General features: G+C 38.0%; 1 protein-coding gene across 1 annotated transcript in view; it reads left to right on the plus strand.

Moving 5' to 3' along the window:
• Positions 1–19,871, plus strand: part of Otc (ornithine carbamoyltransferase) — an 88,193-nt gene that overhangs the window by 33,595 nt on the left and 34,727 nt on the right. Inside the window, exon 4 of the mRNA XM_036174391.1 lies at positions 6,599–6,686. Within this exon, the coding sequence (XP_036030284.1) occupies positions 6,599–6,686 (88 nt within the window). The remainder of the gene's footprint in view (positions 1–6,598; positions 6,687–19,871) is intronic.

Below are 19,871 nucleotides of genomic sequence, written 5' to 3' on the forward strand. Positions count from 1 at the left end.
TCTCCGTGTGTAGTTTTAGACCATTCATTCTGCATCCCTCAGTGTATGGCTCCTTGGCAAACAGGCAATTCTCCTGTGTATCTACTGGCAATTGTATTCTTTTATTGCAAATTAATTGAGCTGATAGACAGATACATTTTTTTAATCTTAGTAAATGCAGTAGCTGAGAGAAAAACACACAGGGAATTCCAAGTGATGGTTCTTGCAATCATTTAACATGAACATGTCACTTCAAGGTGAAATTGAAGTTGGTACTGTAGCAGCTGTTTCAAATTCATCATCTTTGCAAAGATACAAATACGAAATCTGGGATTCTAGTCTGAAGCTATGAGAGCAGGGCACGGAGAGGTTAATGACTACCCGAAAGAGGCATCAGATCCCTCCTATTTCTACTGAATGGATTCTACTTACTCCCTTTTCCCCAAAGCCCACAGGGATATGTAAAGAAAACCAAGATAAGCATAAGATTTACTTTATTTTCTCAAACAGAAATTGAGAAATTAACAGGAGAAAACGCATTGAATGAAAATATCTGGTGTGACAGCAGGAACAAATATAAGAGGTTAAAGGATTTGTCTGAATGACCCATCCTTCTGTTTTCTCCTCTGCCATGGCCGTTCTTAATGTTTTTCAAATCCTCTAACACCCCTTCCCCCTTGAATACCACATCATCACCCAGGCCTGATAAATTAGCGAATAATTGACTTGATCCTTTGGATCAGGGTGTGAGTTCCTTTTTAACCAGTGAAAAAGAGAAACCCCCTCTCGGAAGCAGCATCCTACCCTGCTAGTTTTGTGTCAAGCTTGACACAAGCTAGAGTCATTTGGGAAAGGAGATTCTCAATTGAGAAAATATCTCCATAGGATTTGTCTGCAAGCAAGTCTGTAGAGCATTTTCTTAATTGATGACTCTTGTAGGAGGACCTAGTCCAATGAGAGAGTATAGCACCCTGGGCTGGCAGTCCTGGGTGCTATAAGAAAGCTCGCTGAGCAAGACATGGCAAGCAAGCCAGTAAGCAGTGTTCCCTCGTCCTCTCTGCATCAGCTCCTGCCTTCAGGTTCTTGACCTGTTTGAGTTTCTGCCCTGAATTCCCTCAGTGATGGAGTGTGTGACCTGAGAGTTCTAAGCTGAAATAAACCCTTTCTCCCAAGTTGTTTATCATTATTGTTTTATCACAATAAACAATAGAATCCCTAAGACAGACCCCACACATTTGCTCTTTCTCATGAGCTGCTGGAATCCTTGATTCCTGCTTTAAAGCACTTCTAGTAACCTTTCTTCTGACTTCTACCAGCACAAGGATGAAAGTGTAAGGACATTAGATTAGTCCCAAGTTGCTGCAGCAGAATGATTTCTACCTGATGCTATATAACTTGGATCAGACATGACAAGCAATCTTAAACTTTCTTTTTGCATAGATGTGTGTATTTCATATATACTCAGGTGTCTGTATGTGAATGGGTGCATGTGTGTGTGTATGTAATTGTATAGGGCACAGGACAACCTTGGGTGGCATTCCTCACCCACTATCCACCTTATGTTTGTTTGTTTGTTTTTATGAATTCAAGCATCTCATTGGACTGGACCTCACTGAAAAGACTAGGCTGATTGATCAGTAAGCCCTGAGGATCTGCCTGTCTCTACTTGCCCAGCACTGTCCAGTTTTTTATTTTTACATGGTTCTGGGCATTGAATTAAGGTCTTCATATACCAGATGAGCTATCCTTTAAGTGTCATTGAATTTTCTTTGCCCTTTTTCTTTAGAGTCACAACCCTCAGTAGTGCTTATCACTTTGCCTGGCATATGGTATAGGTGCCCAAAAATATTTTCTTGATGAATATGCAGTATTCAAATTTGTTTGGTTAACTTTTCATGTTTACATACAAATGAAGTGTTATCATTTACAATCATCACTGACCTTCAGTAGTTGACTTCACAGATAAGAAGTTTCTGTTCTTTTCATCAACACTATAGAGATGTTTGATGGAGATAAAAAGAGTGAAGGCTTATCAGTTTGGGAAATGGGTTCTCTCTCTAGAGTCAATGTCCTTTCCTCCTTCCTTCATACATTCAACAAGCATTCCTGATACACTTACTATTTGGCAGTCTTTATATTAAATGTTTGTGACTCACTCAACAATAAACAAAGCATAGGGAACCCCCTTGTCTCAGGGAACTTGATTTCTAGTGGGTATAGAGACAACAAACAATAGACATAATGAATAAGCAAATTATACAGTACGTTGAATGAAAATACATACTTTCAGCACAGAGAATGGCTCTAATGATAAAGTAGAAAGGTTTGCACCATTATTGGAATTTGTGCTTTTACCCTGAATAAAATAGAAGGTCACCTGAGAGTTTGGAGGAAAGGTAGACATAATCTAAGTTGCATTTTATTAGGTTACACTAACTACTCTGTTAAAAATGGACTGTGGGTGTTAGAAACAAGACAACAACAGTGAAATATGTGTGGTGGGAGCTGGAGAGAGGAAGGCTAGACCCAGTGTGGTAGTAATGAGCAAGCTAGGAGGGACAGGTTCTAAAGGAATCTGTTTTGAAAGGAGATCCAAAGAGATTAAATTTACTGGGCAAAAGACAGATGTCAAGGATGACTTCTAGATTTCTGCCTGAGCAATTATGAAAGTTGCAGGCTGAAAAAAAAAATGATCATTCATTGTTGCTTGTATTGAGTTTGAGATGTCTGTTAGACATACAAAGGAAGATGTTGAAAAAGCACTTGAATATGAGTCTGGAATTTAAGAGTAAGCCCTGGAAGGAGATGTTTAAGGGTCATCAGCATAGAGATAGTATTTGAAGCCAGAGAACTTGGTACAGTGAAGTTAGATTGAGAGAAGAGGACCAAGAACTGACCCTGGAATGCTCAAATGTTTACAATTCAAGGAAAACAGTAAAAACCAGAAATCAAGACCAAGAAGGAATAATTGCCAAGCTGGGTATACAAGCGAGAAGGTATGGTATCTTGGAGTTTGTATAAAGGACAATTATTAAGGAGAGGTTGATGTTCCACTTTGTTAAAGAGATTGAGAAGAAAGGGGGGCAAAAAGATGGAAGAACTGTTGATGGGAGGAGTTTTGCTCCAGTGGTGGATAGCAAAGTTTTCCAGAGCTAGGTTTGATGGAAATGAGAAGAGGAGAGAGAGAGAGAAAGAGAGTGATTAGAGGGGACAAGGAGATAAATTGATACTTGAAAGTGAACATAGTGCTAAGAAAAATAGTTTTATTATTGAGTGTAGTTTTTGATGGCTATGACATAAGAGATGAAGAATTGACTATGTTCATGAACAATCAAAAAGGGTTGACTTCTAGTGTAGAAATGGGAGCATGGGACAAAGATGACACATGAATTGTTAAGCATTTGAGTAAAGATCTAAAGAATATGGGTGAACTGGGGATATTCAGACAGTAGGAAGAGACATGGAAACATGACAGATGAGAAGTTCATCTATGTTTAATGGGAAATAAAACAGAATATATGGATACAGATGTAGGTATGTGGAGGAACCCAGAAGTCCTCTGAAAGTTGTTACTACTTCAGCTAATGTCATTTGGTCCAAGTTCTGAACTTCCATCCAAATTTTACAAATGTCTCTCCTTATTGGTCTCCTTGATTCTACCATATTATTTATATATTTTAATGTATTATTTATATATTAAAATTGTTATATCATTTATATATTATATTATAAATTATTTATATATTATTTAATATATATTCAAACTGAGGACTAATTGTCTTACTCATCTGCTCCAATCTTCAATAGATTTCCATTTTCCTCAGACACAAATCAGTTCTTGCCTTTTATTCCTGCCTTCCATTTGCAGCCTCCTTTCTACTCCTCACACACGCTGTATTTTTCACACCCACCTTCTTGCTATCTCCTGAATCCACCAGTTGTGAACTTTACACAAGACAAATAACTAGTCTTCCCACTATCTTATGTTTCTCATGGTCTACACTCACATGTTCCTCAACCTTCACTCCAATATCTCCTTGGGGACCATGACACTTAAAATGGAAATTTCTGTCTTATATTTCCTGTTGCTCTTTCTTACTCAATTTTTATAACACTTATCAGCATCTAATATCTAATTATATGAGGTTACTCACTCACTTATAATCAGTATTTCACCACTAGAATATGTTACAGGAAAGCAAAGAGTTTTATAAAATTCATACAATAGTATCTACTAGACCGCTTCTCAGAAGAAAATCAATGGAGAAAGGTGTGTAAAGTACCAGTAAGTGCTCTTGATTTGTATGGTAAGATTCAGCACACACTGGCTTCTAGTAAAATGACAGACATAGTAACAGAATAATTATTATTGTAGCTTTTGATGTTTATTTTTTATAATAGAAGTTTTCAAGTAAATACAAAATTAGGAAGACTAGGATAAAGAATACACAATACCCCTTATATCAATCTAACAATTGTTAGCATATTGTCTGCATTAGTTTGTCTATTTCTTCTCATTGCTAAAGTATTTTTAATGTAAACTAGAACTATGACATTTTATCCCCCAAAACTTATTATTTAAAATATACAGAATATTGCCAGGCAGTGGTGGCACCCACCTTTAATCCCAGCTCTCAGGAGGTAGAGGCAGGTGAATCTCTGTGAGTTCAAGGCTAGCCTGGTCTACAAATTGAGTTGCCGGATAGGCTCCAAAAGCTACATAGAGAAACCCTGTCTCAAAAAATCTGTATGTATGTATGTATGTATGTATATGTATATATGTGTGTATGTGTGTGTGTGTATATATATATATATATTTCCTCAGTAACTTCAATGTCACTAACAAAATAATTCCTTAATAACAGTCTGTCTTGGTTTGGGTTTCTATTGATGTATAAATATTATATACAAAAACATCTTGGGGAAGAAATGGCTTATGTCATATTAATTAGAACTCTCAGGTCACAGTCCATCATGAAGGGAAGTCAGGACAGGCAGAAACCTGGAGGCAGGAACTGAAGCAGAGGTCATAGAGAAACACAGCTTACTGGCTTGCTCCTAAGGGTTGCTTAGCCTGCTTTCTTATAGAAACCAGGACCTCCTGCCCAGAGATGGCACCACCCACAGTGGGCTGGGCTGGGCCCTCCTCCATCAATCCCTAATTAAGAAAAGGCCATACAGGCCTGCCTATAACCCAATCTTATAGAGGCATTTTCTCAACTGAAGTTCCTTCTTCCCAGATGACCCTGGCTTGTATCAAGTTGATTTAAAAAAAAAATCTAGCCAAGACATAGTCCATATTGAAACATTATTATTCAAATTATGCTAATAAATCAGTAGAGAGTTTAAGGAAATTTTGAATCAAACACCCATTTGTAGGTCCAGAATTCTTCACTCAATTCACTGGATGATTAATGATTTCCTCCTTACAAAGTAAATCCCCTAAACAGATGAGATTAACAAATTATGACAGTTATATGTTTTCTAGGACATAAATTTGACACATTACAATATAAAGGGCAAAGTATGTTTGCAAACTACAAGTATTTATCTTGAAATTATGCTTCTTTACCTTTCATTAGATCCTGGAGCAATTCTGCCATGTACTCTGTCTCAAGTGGCATAATAAAGTTCTGGTCAGCTGTCACCACCTCCCACAAATTTGCCTCTGAACCTGTGTCAAAAGACTCTACTTGTTGTCCTCATAGAGTTTAACTGTGGCTTGGGGCAGACTCCCTCGTGTCTAATCCCCTCTAATCTCTCAATAGAATGTGTTGTGAGAGCAGGGCTCTAGCATCTGTAATACTCTAAGCACACATTTGGTGGAAAGCAGTAAGGGCAATGTCCCAGTTGGCACTTAGCTTTGTCTTCAGTAGAAGATGATGGCCAGTAACCCATTATTTCTTAGTGACTTCAAACTACCATCTCAGTGATTGCTTTATTTTTAACTGCAAGTATATTTTTTGTATAGAAAATGGTCAATATTAAATATGCCATTCAGTGTTGAGAAATGTACATGTCTGTGTAACCTATAAACTCTATGAAGATGTAAAATATTTCAGTTAACCCAGAAAATACTGCAGTACGCCTTTCTAGTCACACCCTCCCAGCTACAGCAACAGCTATCTTAATTTCTTTTCCTCCAGATACTCACTCCTAGACATTTCCCTACACTAAATATTTACTCTTTCCTTTAGCATAACATTTTTGAAGGTTCATTACGCTTTTATTACTGATTAATACACCATTGTAACCCAGGATATTTCTTATAACTCCAGTTTATTTCTCTGTCCTCCAAGAAGGATATTTTTCTATAATTTGAAGAACTAAAAAGCAGGCATAGTTCCCCAAAGGAAACAATGTCCAATTATTGCCATCCCCTGAAAAGGGGTGGGTGGATAAGCATGCATTCGAAAAGAAGTTAAGTGGTTTTGCATATTCATATTTTTGTGTATTTTTCATATTCATCTCTCGATTTATCATTTTGCTATGCTTGGAAATTCCCCACGGAATGGTTGAAGAGCTTTAAGGAGATGGTACTAGTGCTGATGCCTCGTGATTTGGTTTTGCACTTTAGGTCAGTTTTCAAACAAACATCTTTCTTTTTCTTTTGTTGCAGGCTTTGCTCTCCTGGGAGGACACCCTTGTTTTCTTACCACACAAGACATTCATTTGGGGGTGAACGAAAGTCTCACAGACACGGCTCGGTTTGTAAAGTTTTTTTCTTTCAAACTCTGATGGATTCATTTCAAAAAGAAGATAATGCTTCTCCTTAAGTAATGGCTTCTCCTCTCATTGTCCTTTGTACTTCTCCCATTCACTGGACTGTTTGCCTAATGTTTGAAATGCTTCTCTCATCCTGTAGCCCCTTTCCACGAGAGTCTTAGTTTACTTCCAATTGCTATGGAAAAATCAATTTGGGAAGGAAAGCATTTATTTCATTTTAAAGTCCATCATGAAGGAAACCAGGACAAGAACTCAAGACAGAAACCTGGAAACAGGAACTGAAGCCGAGGCCATGGAGGAGCACTGCATACTTGCTCACTCCTCCTGACTTGCTCAGCCTGAGTTCTTATACCATCCAGGACCACCTGGCCAGGGGTAGTCAGTCACTCCCAGTGAGCTGAGCCCTCCTCTAGTCATTGGCAATCAAGAAAATATCCCCACAGGCAATCTGATGGAGGCCTTTTCTCAACTGAGGTTGTTCTTCCCATTTGACTCTAGCTTGTATCAAGTTGACACAGACACAAAAATCTAACAAGAACAATGGTTTAAGTCTTTTCCTTAGCAATTTATTTATTTCTTTATGTATCTGGTTGACCTGCCTGTATGCATTTCTGTGCACAGTGTACATGTGCCCTCTGAGGCTAGAAGATGGCATTGGAAATCCCAGGATGGGCATTACAGAAGGCTGTGAGCCATCATGTGGGTGCTGGGAATTGAACCTAGATCCTCTGGAACAGCAAGTGATGCACCTGTCCACTGAGCCATCTCTCCATCCTTCTTGTCAGTTTTATAGAGGTGTTTTAAACATTCCAAATTTAATAAAATTTAAAAATTATCAAAATGACTCTTACATTTATCAATCAAGAGAGTTTGAGTCTAAAGAAAGTGCCATGTTCAATGGCTCACAGCTCATTTGTATCAATAATATGAATAGCTAGCACTCATCTGATACTATATGGGCAAGTATTATTCTAACTTGTTTAACCCTAGTAAGAGTCCAAATAGATTGACACACAAAAGTGAAATGATATAATCAGGAACATACATACTAGCTGAGAAATCACAGTGTTTCAAATACCAGGATATTAATACAGTATAGATATTCCTGATTGGTAAGAGAAACTGGCAAACCATTAAAATACATGCTCACTTAGAAATTCTGGCACAGAATGGCTCTCCCATATTGATTATGTAGTCTTTAAGGTCACTGTAGATATCAACCTCCAATCAAAACCTAGGAGAAGAGAGCATGAAAAAGCTATATTTGCTTCAAAGTATCTTCCAGAAAAGTACCACAATCAATGGCAGCAACACTACATTGGCAAGTATTAGTAGCTCACATTCAGCTAGAAGAAAGTTGTGGTGGCAAAGGACCATAGCTCACTATATAATATTGAAACGTTGAAACATAGGCTCTCTGACTTCCTGTATGTAATGATCTTAAGATTGTATCATCTTTAGCTCATAAATACACAGTAAATGTCTTTCTTAAATGTTTTATAGCAATAGAGAAGATTAATTAATTAATTTCCCCTGAATATCTTATAATGCAAAACAACTCTTTGCAGATGATGTCTGCTTTTTATTCCAGTTCCTCCAGTATATGCTAGAGAATTTGCCTTAGTTGACTTGCTAAAGAGAGTTCAACAACTCATCTTCAAGCCTTTTATTTTTAAAGTCATTTTGTTATTTCATATAAAGCAATGAGTACTAAGAAGTGATGTCATTGTCTTCTGGACAGTAGGGATACAAAGAATAAAGGAACATATAGTAGGATATTTTTCCAAGTATGCTGCTACTAACTGAGATTATATTTACCTGGTAATTCTGATTCCACAAAAGTAAAGTGTACTTAATTCATAAGCAAATAACAAAAGCAAATAAAATGAAAAAGACAGGGCTACACCTAGGAGAGATGTTTTGATAGAGTGCCTCTTGAAAGCACTAGGTGAGCAGGAGTGAATAATTCATGTGTGAACTAATGAAGGAACAGCTGAGCTTCCAAGAAAAGGTAAAGCAGTGCAGACTGGCAGCTAGAACAAGACTAGTGTCCAGAAATCAGTGGACTGTTAGGATGCTCAAAGCAAGAGACAAACATCTAACCACAGTTGAGAGCTGGGGATAAATATAAACATGTGCTTTTCTTCGCCTTCTTTCCAAGCAATTCCTCCTGTGGGTCCTGAGAGAAGCTCAACACATATCCAGAAAAAAAAATCTATTCACAAGCTCTAATGTAACTGTGACCTTTTGAGTTCATACAATTATTTCTATTGTTGTGTATGGTAGAATATGGATAAAATTGGATCCATTGAATTCTTTCTGATCATGAAATCTAACTTAAAAGGTTAAATAAAAATAATAGTTACTTTCTTAAAGGATATTTACCAAAGACTTCTTGTGTTACCATTGTAAAATTTTTGCAAAGTGAGCATTATTGGCCCAGTTTTATAGACAAGCCATGACACACAAAAGTCATGAAACTTAGATGCCAAGTCTGTGTTTCCATGTTTTTATTACCTACTAATGGTGCTTCTATTCCATGGAAAGAAATAAGTTATAGACAGTATTGACCTGTTGGAGCTCTCTAAGACCATGCTGAGATTTGGTGAGTCACTATATTAGCCCTCATAGGAATCTACATGGTCATACTCATGGTTGTGATTTATGATACCAATAAGATACCAGATACAATCAGCAATGGAAAAGACACATGAAGTAGAGTTCAGGAGACACCAGGTGCAAGCTTCCAAAATTCTTCTGGTGGAGCCACAGAGTATATACTTAATACCTGAGTGATGACATGTGACACTCTGTGAAATATTGACAAGAAAAGAGGCCCATAGTAGACTCAAGGCACAATTTTTGCTGAAGACTGGTCATATTAGCACATTCCAACCAAATTCCTGCCCCTTGCCAACAGAAATCATGTGTTTATTTCAAGCCATATTGTTTATAAAAACATTTTAGGCACAGTGTTATCAGTTCCTGGGAATGGTGGAAACTCCCCCAAATGAAGTTCCCAGATGTTATTCCAAGACTCAGCCTTAAATTCAGGTCTCTTAAAGGGTAACAGTCAGGGCTGCTTTGTTAATTCAAACCATTGTGTCCTCTATAAGATGAAGGAGTTTGGGTCCTGAAGAGTCACTTCAGTTTTTTAGTTTTTAAAAGATGATGTTGTCTGTTTCTTTTATTTGTGTGTGGCTAGCAGTGTGTGTGTGTGTGTGTGTGTGTGTGTGTGTGTGTGTGTGTGTGAGAGAGAGAGAGAGAGAGAGAGAGAGAGAGAGAGAGAGAGAGAGAGAGAGATCATATATTTGTGCATGTGAAGATCATGAAACAACTTGTGGGAGTTAGTTACTTCCTTCCTTAATGCAGATTGTTAAGATTGAAATCAGGTCACCAGACTTCACAGCAAATGTCCTAACTCACTGAGCCTTCTCACCAATCCTACATTTCACATTCTATTACCAAATGCATGTAGTGTGTAACATAAAGGGGTGACCCCTAAACAGAAGCGTGTCCCAATGTAAACATCTGTAAATTACACACACACACACATATGTGTGTGTGTATATATATATATATATATATATATATATATATATATATATATATATATACATACATACATACATATATCTGAACATATATAGAGTAATTTGGATTATGGTAGAAATGTAAGGTAAGGAGATTAATGACAGGTTTTAAAACCTTCAGGAATTGGTTTGCTAAAATGTAAAATTCTGGCCCCACACTTATAAGTTTGTTCCCCAGTTAAGTTTAAGATGGTTTGTAGCTTGGTGGCCCACAAAAGCTTCCTAGTGAGATCTGAGCTTGCTTTACACAGCAGGGCTGCATTAGGGCATGGCTTGACCACATGCATGGTCACCAGGTATTTAGGATGGTCTGCACTTGGCTGTGCTTGGCAGGGGTCTTTTGCTCCACCCCTTGGCATTCCTTTAAAAGCCCTTTAGTAGAAACAGAAGGGGCTGGTAGGTTTTGACTCAGGCCCTCCCAAAACTGTCTTGTGTTTTCTAACTTTCCCTCTTCCCTATATTTCTATGTGCGTATTCCTTATTTCACCCTGCTCAAGAGTACCTTGGGGGTGGAGGGAAAGAAGGAGCTGGTCTCCCTCATTGTAGGACTCTAATAATGATAAAAGAGCAACTGGAGAGATCTTTGAGAGATCTTCCAGGCTGGACAGAAGGCTTGTTCAGCAAAATGCTGCTGTGCAAGCATAGGGACTCAAGTTTTGATCCCCAGCAGCCACAGAAAAGCAAGGTACTATGCCATGAAACTTTAACCCTAGTGCTAGTGGGGAATGAAGACAGGTGGATCATTGTAGCTTATTAGCCAGCCAACCAGCCTAGCTGAATCAATGAGCTTCAGTGAGATACCCTGTATCAAATAAATACAGTGGAGCAAGCGACTAAGACACCAATGTCAACTTCTGACCTCCACACAATGTGCATACATAACATATAAGAGAGAGAGAGAGAGAGAGAGAGAGAGAGAGAGAGAGAGAGAGAGACAGAGAGACAGAGAGAGAGAGAGATTTGGTGAGCTGTGTGGGAAATCTAGGTTGTTGAGCAGTGATCTATTAATGAAGTCATAGTAAATAATGAGATGGATAATAAGAGATCTACATCCTTCATGACAACGGATTATAAAAGGTGAAAAATAATGGTGGTTAAATGGTTCCAGATTTGTTTTTAATAAAGTGTGTGTGTGTGTGTGTGTGTGTGTGTGTGTGTGTGTGTGTGTGTCTGCTCTTGGGAAAAGGAATAGGTTAACTATTGAGCATATTGCACTAAAGGTTGAACCTCCAAGTACATGTATCTACATGCTAGTGGAGATAATGACCTTGGGTGATGTTGAGAGCTGGAGAAGTATGTATTAGTCAGTAGTTTAAAAAAAGTACTCCACAGGTTTACTGTAGGAGAATTGTGGAAAGTCATACCTCAAGAGCAGATGCAATTAGGTTAAAAAAAAAAAAAGAGTACATGCACTACAATATAAGAAGAGTCTGTGCTGGGGGGTAGGGGTGTCAGAAAAGAGTAGCAGTTTTTGTAGGCTTTGACTATCTTCTCTGTATCCCGTTACCACTGATCTGCCAAACTATCTGACAAACAAGATATGCTGAGATTCAGAAATTCAATAAGCCCAAGTTGAAGAAGACAAGAGAAATCCACTGCCTTCCACCGCAGCAACTGAACAGGAGAAGGAGGGAAGTGAATCTTAATGACATCTACCCTGCAATGTGCACCAAACAACCCTTAGCAACTGGATCCTTTGCTTTTTGTAGAAGTTTAATTTTGGAAGATGCAAGGCACTGTGTGGTGTTTGAATGACAGTGCTCGCCCTTTCTAGTCAAGAGAACAGTGCACACCTGACACTGATTGATGGCACTGCTTTTCCCATCTACCTGTCTGGCTGCTTTGGGAGCCTGGGCCAATAAAAGTGTCTTAGGCTGGTGGAAGATGACACTGGTGGGGGCGGGAGTTCAATAGATGCAGCCACCGAAAGGTGGGGGATAAAAGCAAAGCTGGCTGGTCTCTTTGTAACTGTTAAATGCAATTTCCAGAATATATCTTATTCTTTCAAATGATTTCATTATTCAGTTATTCAAAAACAGTTGTTGCATGCCTGTTTTTTTTTTTTTTTTGGCTTCCAAACTTCGTTTTACCATTGAGAATCAAGTGCTGAGTCAGTCAAAGAAGAGTGGGAATATATGCTATTGCAGAGTAAAGACAAGGCAGGGTGAGCTGCCAGTGGCTTACCTTACTTGGGATAGTCAGGGAAGGCCTCTCTGAGGATGTGACAGTCAAACTCAATGAAAAGACAGAGCCAGATACGAAATCTGTAGGAGGAGCATCACACAGAGAAAGAAAGAAAGAAGGCAGCAGCAAGCTGGTTACTCAGGAACAGAAGGGAAGCCTGGAATGTCCTTAAATTAGCAAGTAAACATATTTTTAATCTGAAAAATGTGTGTGTGTGTGTGTGTGTACTGAATCTTACCTACCAAAGGAAGGAAAAGTCACATGAATCCTGCTTTAGCCTCCCAAGTGCTTAGGGTCCCTGGGCTTTGAAGAAAATCAAAACAGCAAAAAATCAAATCAGGGAATTAAAAATCCAAATACTAACTACCTAAATGTCACAAAGTACATTATATGGAATGTCCCTGAAATGTACTCATCCATTTTGTATGTCCGGCTATTTAGGCCTATTGAACAGCAACTTTGATTTTTCAATGTTCTTCCTCAAATCCTTAGAAAGCACCGCGCTATTCCTTACTTCTTTGAGTTTGACTTTTTTCTGATATGTCATATAAGTAGAAATTGCACTGTATGGCCTTTTGTGGCTGGTCTGTTTCATTGACATTCCATTGTGTGCATATACCACACTTTCATCTCCCAGCCATATATTTGTCTAGTGGTTCCCACATCTCAATTATTATGCTGCCAAGAATGTGAAAATACAAATGTCTTTTAGGTCCTAATTTCAATTATTTTGAATAAATACCCAGAATTGTTAGTGTCAAGTGATATGATAATTCCATTTTTAATATTTTGAGGACACTCCTTATTCCTTTCCCTAATTCTAATATCTATTTACATTCCCACCCACTATACAAGGCTTTGCCGTGTTCCACACCTTAACCTCCACTTACTTACTGTCTTTTTGATGCCATTCATTCTAGCTCAGTGTGGGAAATTTACATTTCCCTTAGGACCACCACTGAACATGTTTTCATAATATATATTGACCAGTGCACAATTTCTTTGCAGAAATGTCAACTCACATGCTTTGCACATTCGGAAAATTAGAATTTGTTTTGGTATTGAGTTGTAGGAATTCCTTAAATATTTTGCATTTTGACCCCTGTACTCAGATACATGCTTCACAATTTTTTTCTTTTCTTGAAGATTGCCTTTTTGCTCTTCTGATTGGTTTTCTCATTCAGCTCTCATGTCACATATGTTTCTCACATTAAAAAATTATATTTAGAGTCAAGCAAGATCTTAAAGACTAGTAGAAAAGTATCCCAAGGACCAATTTTACAATTAATGAACAAATAGTCTACTTCTTTCCTTCTTGGTTTAGAACAATATAACCTGTTTATCATACAAGATATTGAGGATAAATTCTCCTTAGCTAAGCCTGAGTTGAATACTGGCGAATCTTAAGGTAGGTAAATTAAACAAGACAATGAGAGCCTGGGTGATGGTGGCACATGCCTTTAATTCCAGCACTTGGGAGACAGAGGTAGCCGGATCTCTGTGAGTTCAAGGCCATTCTGGTCTATAAAGTGAGTTCCAGGACAGCTAGCGCTGTTACACAGAGAAACCTTGCCTTGAAACACAAACAAACAAACTGCAAAAGAGAGAAAGATAATGGGACTAACCTGTCCAGTGATATTTGGGGAGAAACTGCTGTACTGAGCATTCTCAACACCACATACAGGTTCATTAGGAGGCTTCACTTGCTTCTTGGCCAAGATTTGTGGCAACTAAACGCTACAAGTGAAAATCACAATAGAATTGCACAACTCAGTGATCCAGCATTTGCCTAGCATGCACAAAGCCTTGAGTATAGTCCCCAACACTACAAAAAAAATGACAATTTTTTTTTTGAAATATGGGACAAACTGCCACAAACTCCTAAGTCTTCACTAAGTGAAGTCACATAGGATGTACTTAAATCACTTAGCAAAACAGTTCCCACGGTTTTTATTGGAGACTGGTCACATAAACACATTTGATTACTTCCCCAGAAAAACAGACCCCAGGGTTTTTTATTGGGGACTGGTCACTTCAGCTATCTGCCTAGCACAAATCCACATTCCAGCTTCCTAGAAGGAAGGTGTTCCACAAAATTGCAGCATGTATATACTTACCAGTTCAGGAAAAGCCTCCTAAATGCTACATTTCCAGATGCCAGCCAAGGGCCACCCTTGTAAGCAGGCCATTTCAAAGGACAGCCATTTCAAGACTGCTACATAGATAGCTCTTTACTGCACAACCAAGGTTTTCAACTTTGCTAGTGAGGAAATGATATGAGGAAGTTTGGTTGTACACAAGGACACCATCGAGAGCTTTGGGGTCATTTTCTCAACAATTATTCCCCATTTTGTTTGTTTGTTTGTTTATTTATTTATTTATTTTTCTTTTTCTAAGCAGGCCAAGTCCCTAGAGGATATACAGGCTCATCTCCAGTGTTCATTGATAAAGGATTAGGTTCTCAGTGATCGAGCAAAACTCAAGTTAAAAAACTTGTCAGAGAACTTAAACTTTTAGTCTTTTCCTTAATGGGGCATGGGTCATTGAAAGACTGGAATCCCACAGAATGAAGTCTACTCTACTTCTTCCTTTCCTTTCTTGAAATCTTTCTTAGCAACTCTCTCCACCATCCAATGTTTCAGAAAATTCCAAACATGCCTGTTTACGCACCAGGAAATTTGCTTCAGATTTGACAGTATTTTCAGATTCTCTAGTGTTCTACTGCAGTAGAACACTGGGGTTAAGAGTTAGATATTCTATTTTGGTCCTTGCTCTGAGATTGTACTTTTAGGTGTCACTTAACTATGACTCAAATCACTGATTCTTTTGGAAGTTTAAAATCAGATGGAACTCAGCTACAAGAGTGGCACATTATCTCTCTAGTTCTAAGGCTTTGTGTTTCTTCCACAATGACAGCTGTTCATGCCTAATGTTCTGAGTGCACTATTGAAAGGTGCGTAATGGCTTCCCAGTCATTTTCACTTAGTAATATGGCTCCAGGAGCCGTATATGTGAAAAGTTCAATATAAAAACAAATTGTGTGCTGGCGTCTACTCTAATTACCTCCACTACAGATGTCATTTACTATGGTAGTGATTGCTAAAGTGTTCTGCTGATGGGCCACTAAGAAAGCCAGTGGAAACCACTGTGGTAGTTTTCTGGAGCTACCATAACAAATTGTCATCAATTTAGAAGATGACTTTCTTTAGTTTTTCACAATTTCAGAGGGTAGAAAACCCATATCCGCATATCACCATCATCCTGGTTCCCTAACTGCTGTCTCCAAGCAGTTCTTCACATTTCTTGGTTTAAAGCTGCATCACTTCTAAGTCAGCCTCCATTTTCTCCTCAGCTTTTTCTTGTGTGTTTCGACGTATCCTCTCCTCTTTTTTCAACATAATGTTTTTGTTGATAATTTGGAAATTTCACACCTTGCACCCAGATCCCACTTCCCAGTCTTCCCAGGTCCACCCTTCACTCTTGTGACCTCCCCCTAATAATAATAATAATAATAATAATAATAATAATAATGTTGAATTTGTGTTGAGTAGCAGCATCTATTGGCTTTAGGATTTCTCCTACTTTAGTATTATTTCATATAAACTAATTACGTCTTCCAAGACCCTACTTGCAGGAATGTATACCTGATATGATTTTTGTACTGGGATACAAGATCCTGAACGTTTCGGTGGATTCCCTCCAAACTCAGATTCATGTCTATAACATGCTGAACACGTTTTGTGTTAGCCTACATATTGTATTCTGTACTATATTATTATTTGTTAATAGATTCATCTCCACTAGTTCACTGAGCTGTTGAATACTGGGACAATAGCTTCCTTGGTGTGGGTATTATTGAAAGATGAGCTACTTAAAATGTGACCATATGAGAACAGGAATAGGTAGAGTGCTGGAGAGGTCCCCAGAAATCCACAATGATACATCCTCTGTAGACTGCTGGCAATGGTTGAGAGAAAGCCTGATCTGACCTAGTCTGGTTATCAGATGGCCAAACACCCTGACGGTTGTACTGGAACTCTTATCCAATAACTGATGGAAGTGGATGCAGAGATCCTTGGTCAGGCCCCAGGTGGAGCTCCAGGAGTCCAATTGTCATGAAAGAGGAGGGACTGTAAGAGTGTGAATTGTTGAGACCAAGATTGGAGAGTCACAGGGACAAATAGCCAAATGAATGGAAGCACATGAATTATGAACCAAAGGCTGTGGAGCCCCCAGCTGGATCAGGCCCTCTGGATAAGTGAGACAATTGAATAGCTTGAACTGTTTGGGAGGCACCTAAGCTGTGGGACCCGGAACAAATGATGTATGCCATATCAAACATCTAGACAAAATATGATGGATAAATATTTTAAGCTGTATGTATCTTTTAAAAATTCCAGTATTGGCTATTAAATACTTATGGCATGCTGGTGTGTATAGGGGCGTTTTAAATACAGGAAATGTAGATTTTGCCAAAGCTGTTTTGCTATAATTGTTGGCGGAGGCCCGAGAGCATTTCAAAACTTGCAGGAACCTACTGGAAGTCAAGCAGAACTCCATTTCCATTCAATAGAAATGAAAAGAGACCAAAACGAAAAATCTTTACAGAGCCAGGAAGTATGTTTAACTTGCCAGCCTTTCATCTGTAACAAGTATAATCAAGATCTTAAAATGTTGAAAGCTGGGGTTTTGTATGACTAGAGAGTTGTATGAAGTTCTCAGCTCTAGCTGCAAGCTTGTCATTGTTTCAGTGAGAGGGTCTGTTTATATTTTAAAATGATCTTTATTAGCCTGGAAGCCCAGAAAGAATGATTTCTCTATTTCTAGAAATAGTAAACATGAAGAAACCAATGCCACAGGCAAAATAATATACACTAATTACCTAAAAGTGTCTTCAATATCTTTGTTCCCCCAAGTGTTTCTAATGCAAAAACATTCTGGGAACTGCTTCTCCCAGTTGTCCTACATCATAGCCACATCATTTGATGCCACCTCATCTGCACCTTTTATGGCTAAAGGGGGACCAAGTGGTGCTTTCAATAAAGTTTTGGCATGCTTCCGTTTTGCAATATTCCTTACACTGTCCTTTGTTTATGGTGTAATATAGTAACCACATGAATTTATTAAACATTTTCCAATCCTTTAAGTAGAATACAGAATACATGCATCCCTGTGAATCACTTACTCTCAAAATGTGGTTACCAAAGCAAAACATAAGTGACCCTTGGGAGCTTGTTAGAAAGGCAAACTCTCCAATCTGAAACCAGACCTTCTGAATAAGAAATAGAGCTGATGGTGCTTTGCAAGCCCTCCTGGTGACTCTGATGTGCACTCAAGTTTGTGTTTCTTTAAAAATGTGTAGGTAAGGGCTGACTGCATAACTCAGTGGTAGTGCACTTCTATAGCATGCATGAGGTCCTGGGTTCTATCCCTAGCACTACAAAAAGAAAAAAGACCCATACTGCTTATACAATCAAATGTGTAATAAGTGAACAAAGCACGTCTCAAACATTTCAATATTGATTGCAAACTTAATCAAATGTTTTCAACATTTAATCACAGCTTACCATTTCGTATTTCCCTGAATGCTCTAAGCATTTTACAAAGGAAAATGCATACATAAAATATCACATTGATTACAGAGTCAATTAATATTTTGATGATAAAATAGACTGTACTGTTAGTATTAGTTTTATAGTTTTATTTTATGTATTCTTATACCTTCTTTTTTTATTTTTTCACAGTCCTGAAATTTAAACATTATTGGGCTGTGTGTACTTTTGCATTTTCTCAGGATTTAAATAATTTGACCAAGATGGAAAGAAAAAAAATCTCAGAAACACAGGGATACAATTTAAGTGGGTTATTAAGCACCTGATTCTGATTGGTTAGTGAGACCTGGTTGCTAAGATCAAGATGAGTTGAACTCCACCTGTAGGATACTGGGCTGTGAAGCTTGTTACCACAATAGTTTTCATTTTTGTCATGGGGCTGCTTCTTTAATATACTGTCTCAAATGTCATGGCTTATGTAATTAAAAAAAACAAGCTTACTGTTTGGGGGGTCAGAAATTTAGAAGAGGTGCCTACTTCTAGTGGTTCTGGGAAAGATTTGAATTCTTGCCCTTTCCAACTCCCAGAGATTGGCCACATCCTTCAGCTCATCCCCAAACCTCACACCACTGCATCTTCTCCCATTTCTCATCTCCCTTCTCTATCTTATAAAGGCATCTGAGATTCTATGGAGTCCAACCCAGTGGAATCTTCCTCTCTCCAAATCCTTACTTTGATTATATCTGTGCAGTTCATTTTGTGAATGTTCTGAGTATTGGAACATGGGTATTTGCACCCCCATTATTCTGTTTACCACAGGATCCTTATTACTATGTTTCATGCCTATTCTGGAGTTTGCCTTTTATTTCTGACCATACATGATCCATTGCCATAGCTTTGTAACATACCACTCTTGTCCTCTCTCAATATTATACACCTTGGTTTTTAAAAGCATTGCATTAGAATTAGTTAGGTCATGAAAAGATTTTCCCTTCAGAGAAACAGGAAAGTGAATCTGAAACTTTAGATTGTCAGTAAACTACTTATTTTAGAATAACAGTTCTATCACATTTCTATTGGAAGTCACATGACAACTGGTGCTGGTTAACTACTGGCGTCTCTGCTATTCCTCTCTTGTACAAGGCCACATATGCTGATAAGGCCTATTTTTGGAACAGCCTACTGTTTCTAGGACCAGTTGGCTGATAAATTATGGTAATTTGTTATGGCTTATGCAGATTGAAAATAATAGATATATATGTTTAATTTCAGAAAATATATTTAACAAAAATACCCATAAAATATCTATCTGAAAATACATGCATGTATGGATGTATTCCTACTTGTTTAAATAAATTTAAATTCAGAGGTAATATTCATCTCTCTTTCATATTTCTCTTTTTATGTTTGTACATTTTCTTCATATTAACCCATTTCTTACAAGTACCACTTCCTTTTACAAATAGAACTTGTTTCGTGTAATATTTTGTACTGCTATAAATAATTATGGATAGAAAGTGAAAGCTCCCATAAGCTGACTCCCTCCTCATTAGCAGTGCCCTTGCCATTTAAAAGCCTCTCTTGCTTCCTGGCAACAATGTGATGCTACAGGCCTGTTCTGATTTTATCCTGCCAAGGACATTGAATTGAATATCCTCTAATGGTTCCCTTTCCATTTTTTAAAAAATAGAACAATGTTAAAGACCAAACTTTTTGTGCTAAAGATGCTTGCAGAAATCTAGGGGGTTAAAAAAATTAAAAACAGCTTCTGTACTGTCACTCATGGTAACTGACTGAGCTGAAATGAAAATACTTAATATGTGTATAAAATCTTAAT

This window comes from Onychomys torridus, chromosome X (genome assembly GCF_903995425.1).
Source record: "Onychomys torridus chromosome X, mOncTor1.1, whole genome shotgun sequence".
Taxonomy (NCBI): Eukaryota; Metazoa; Chordata; class Mammalia; order Rodentia; family Cricetidae; genus Onychomys; species Onychomys torridus.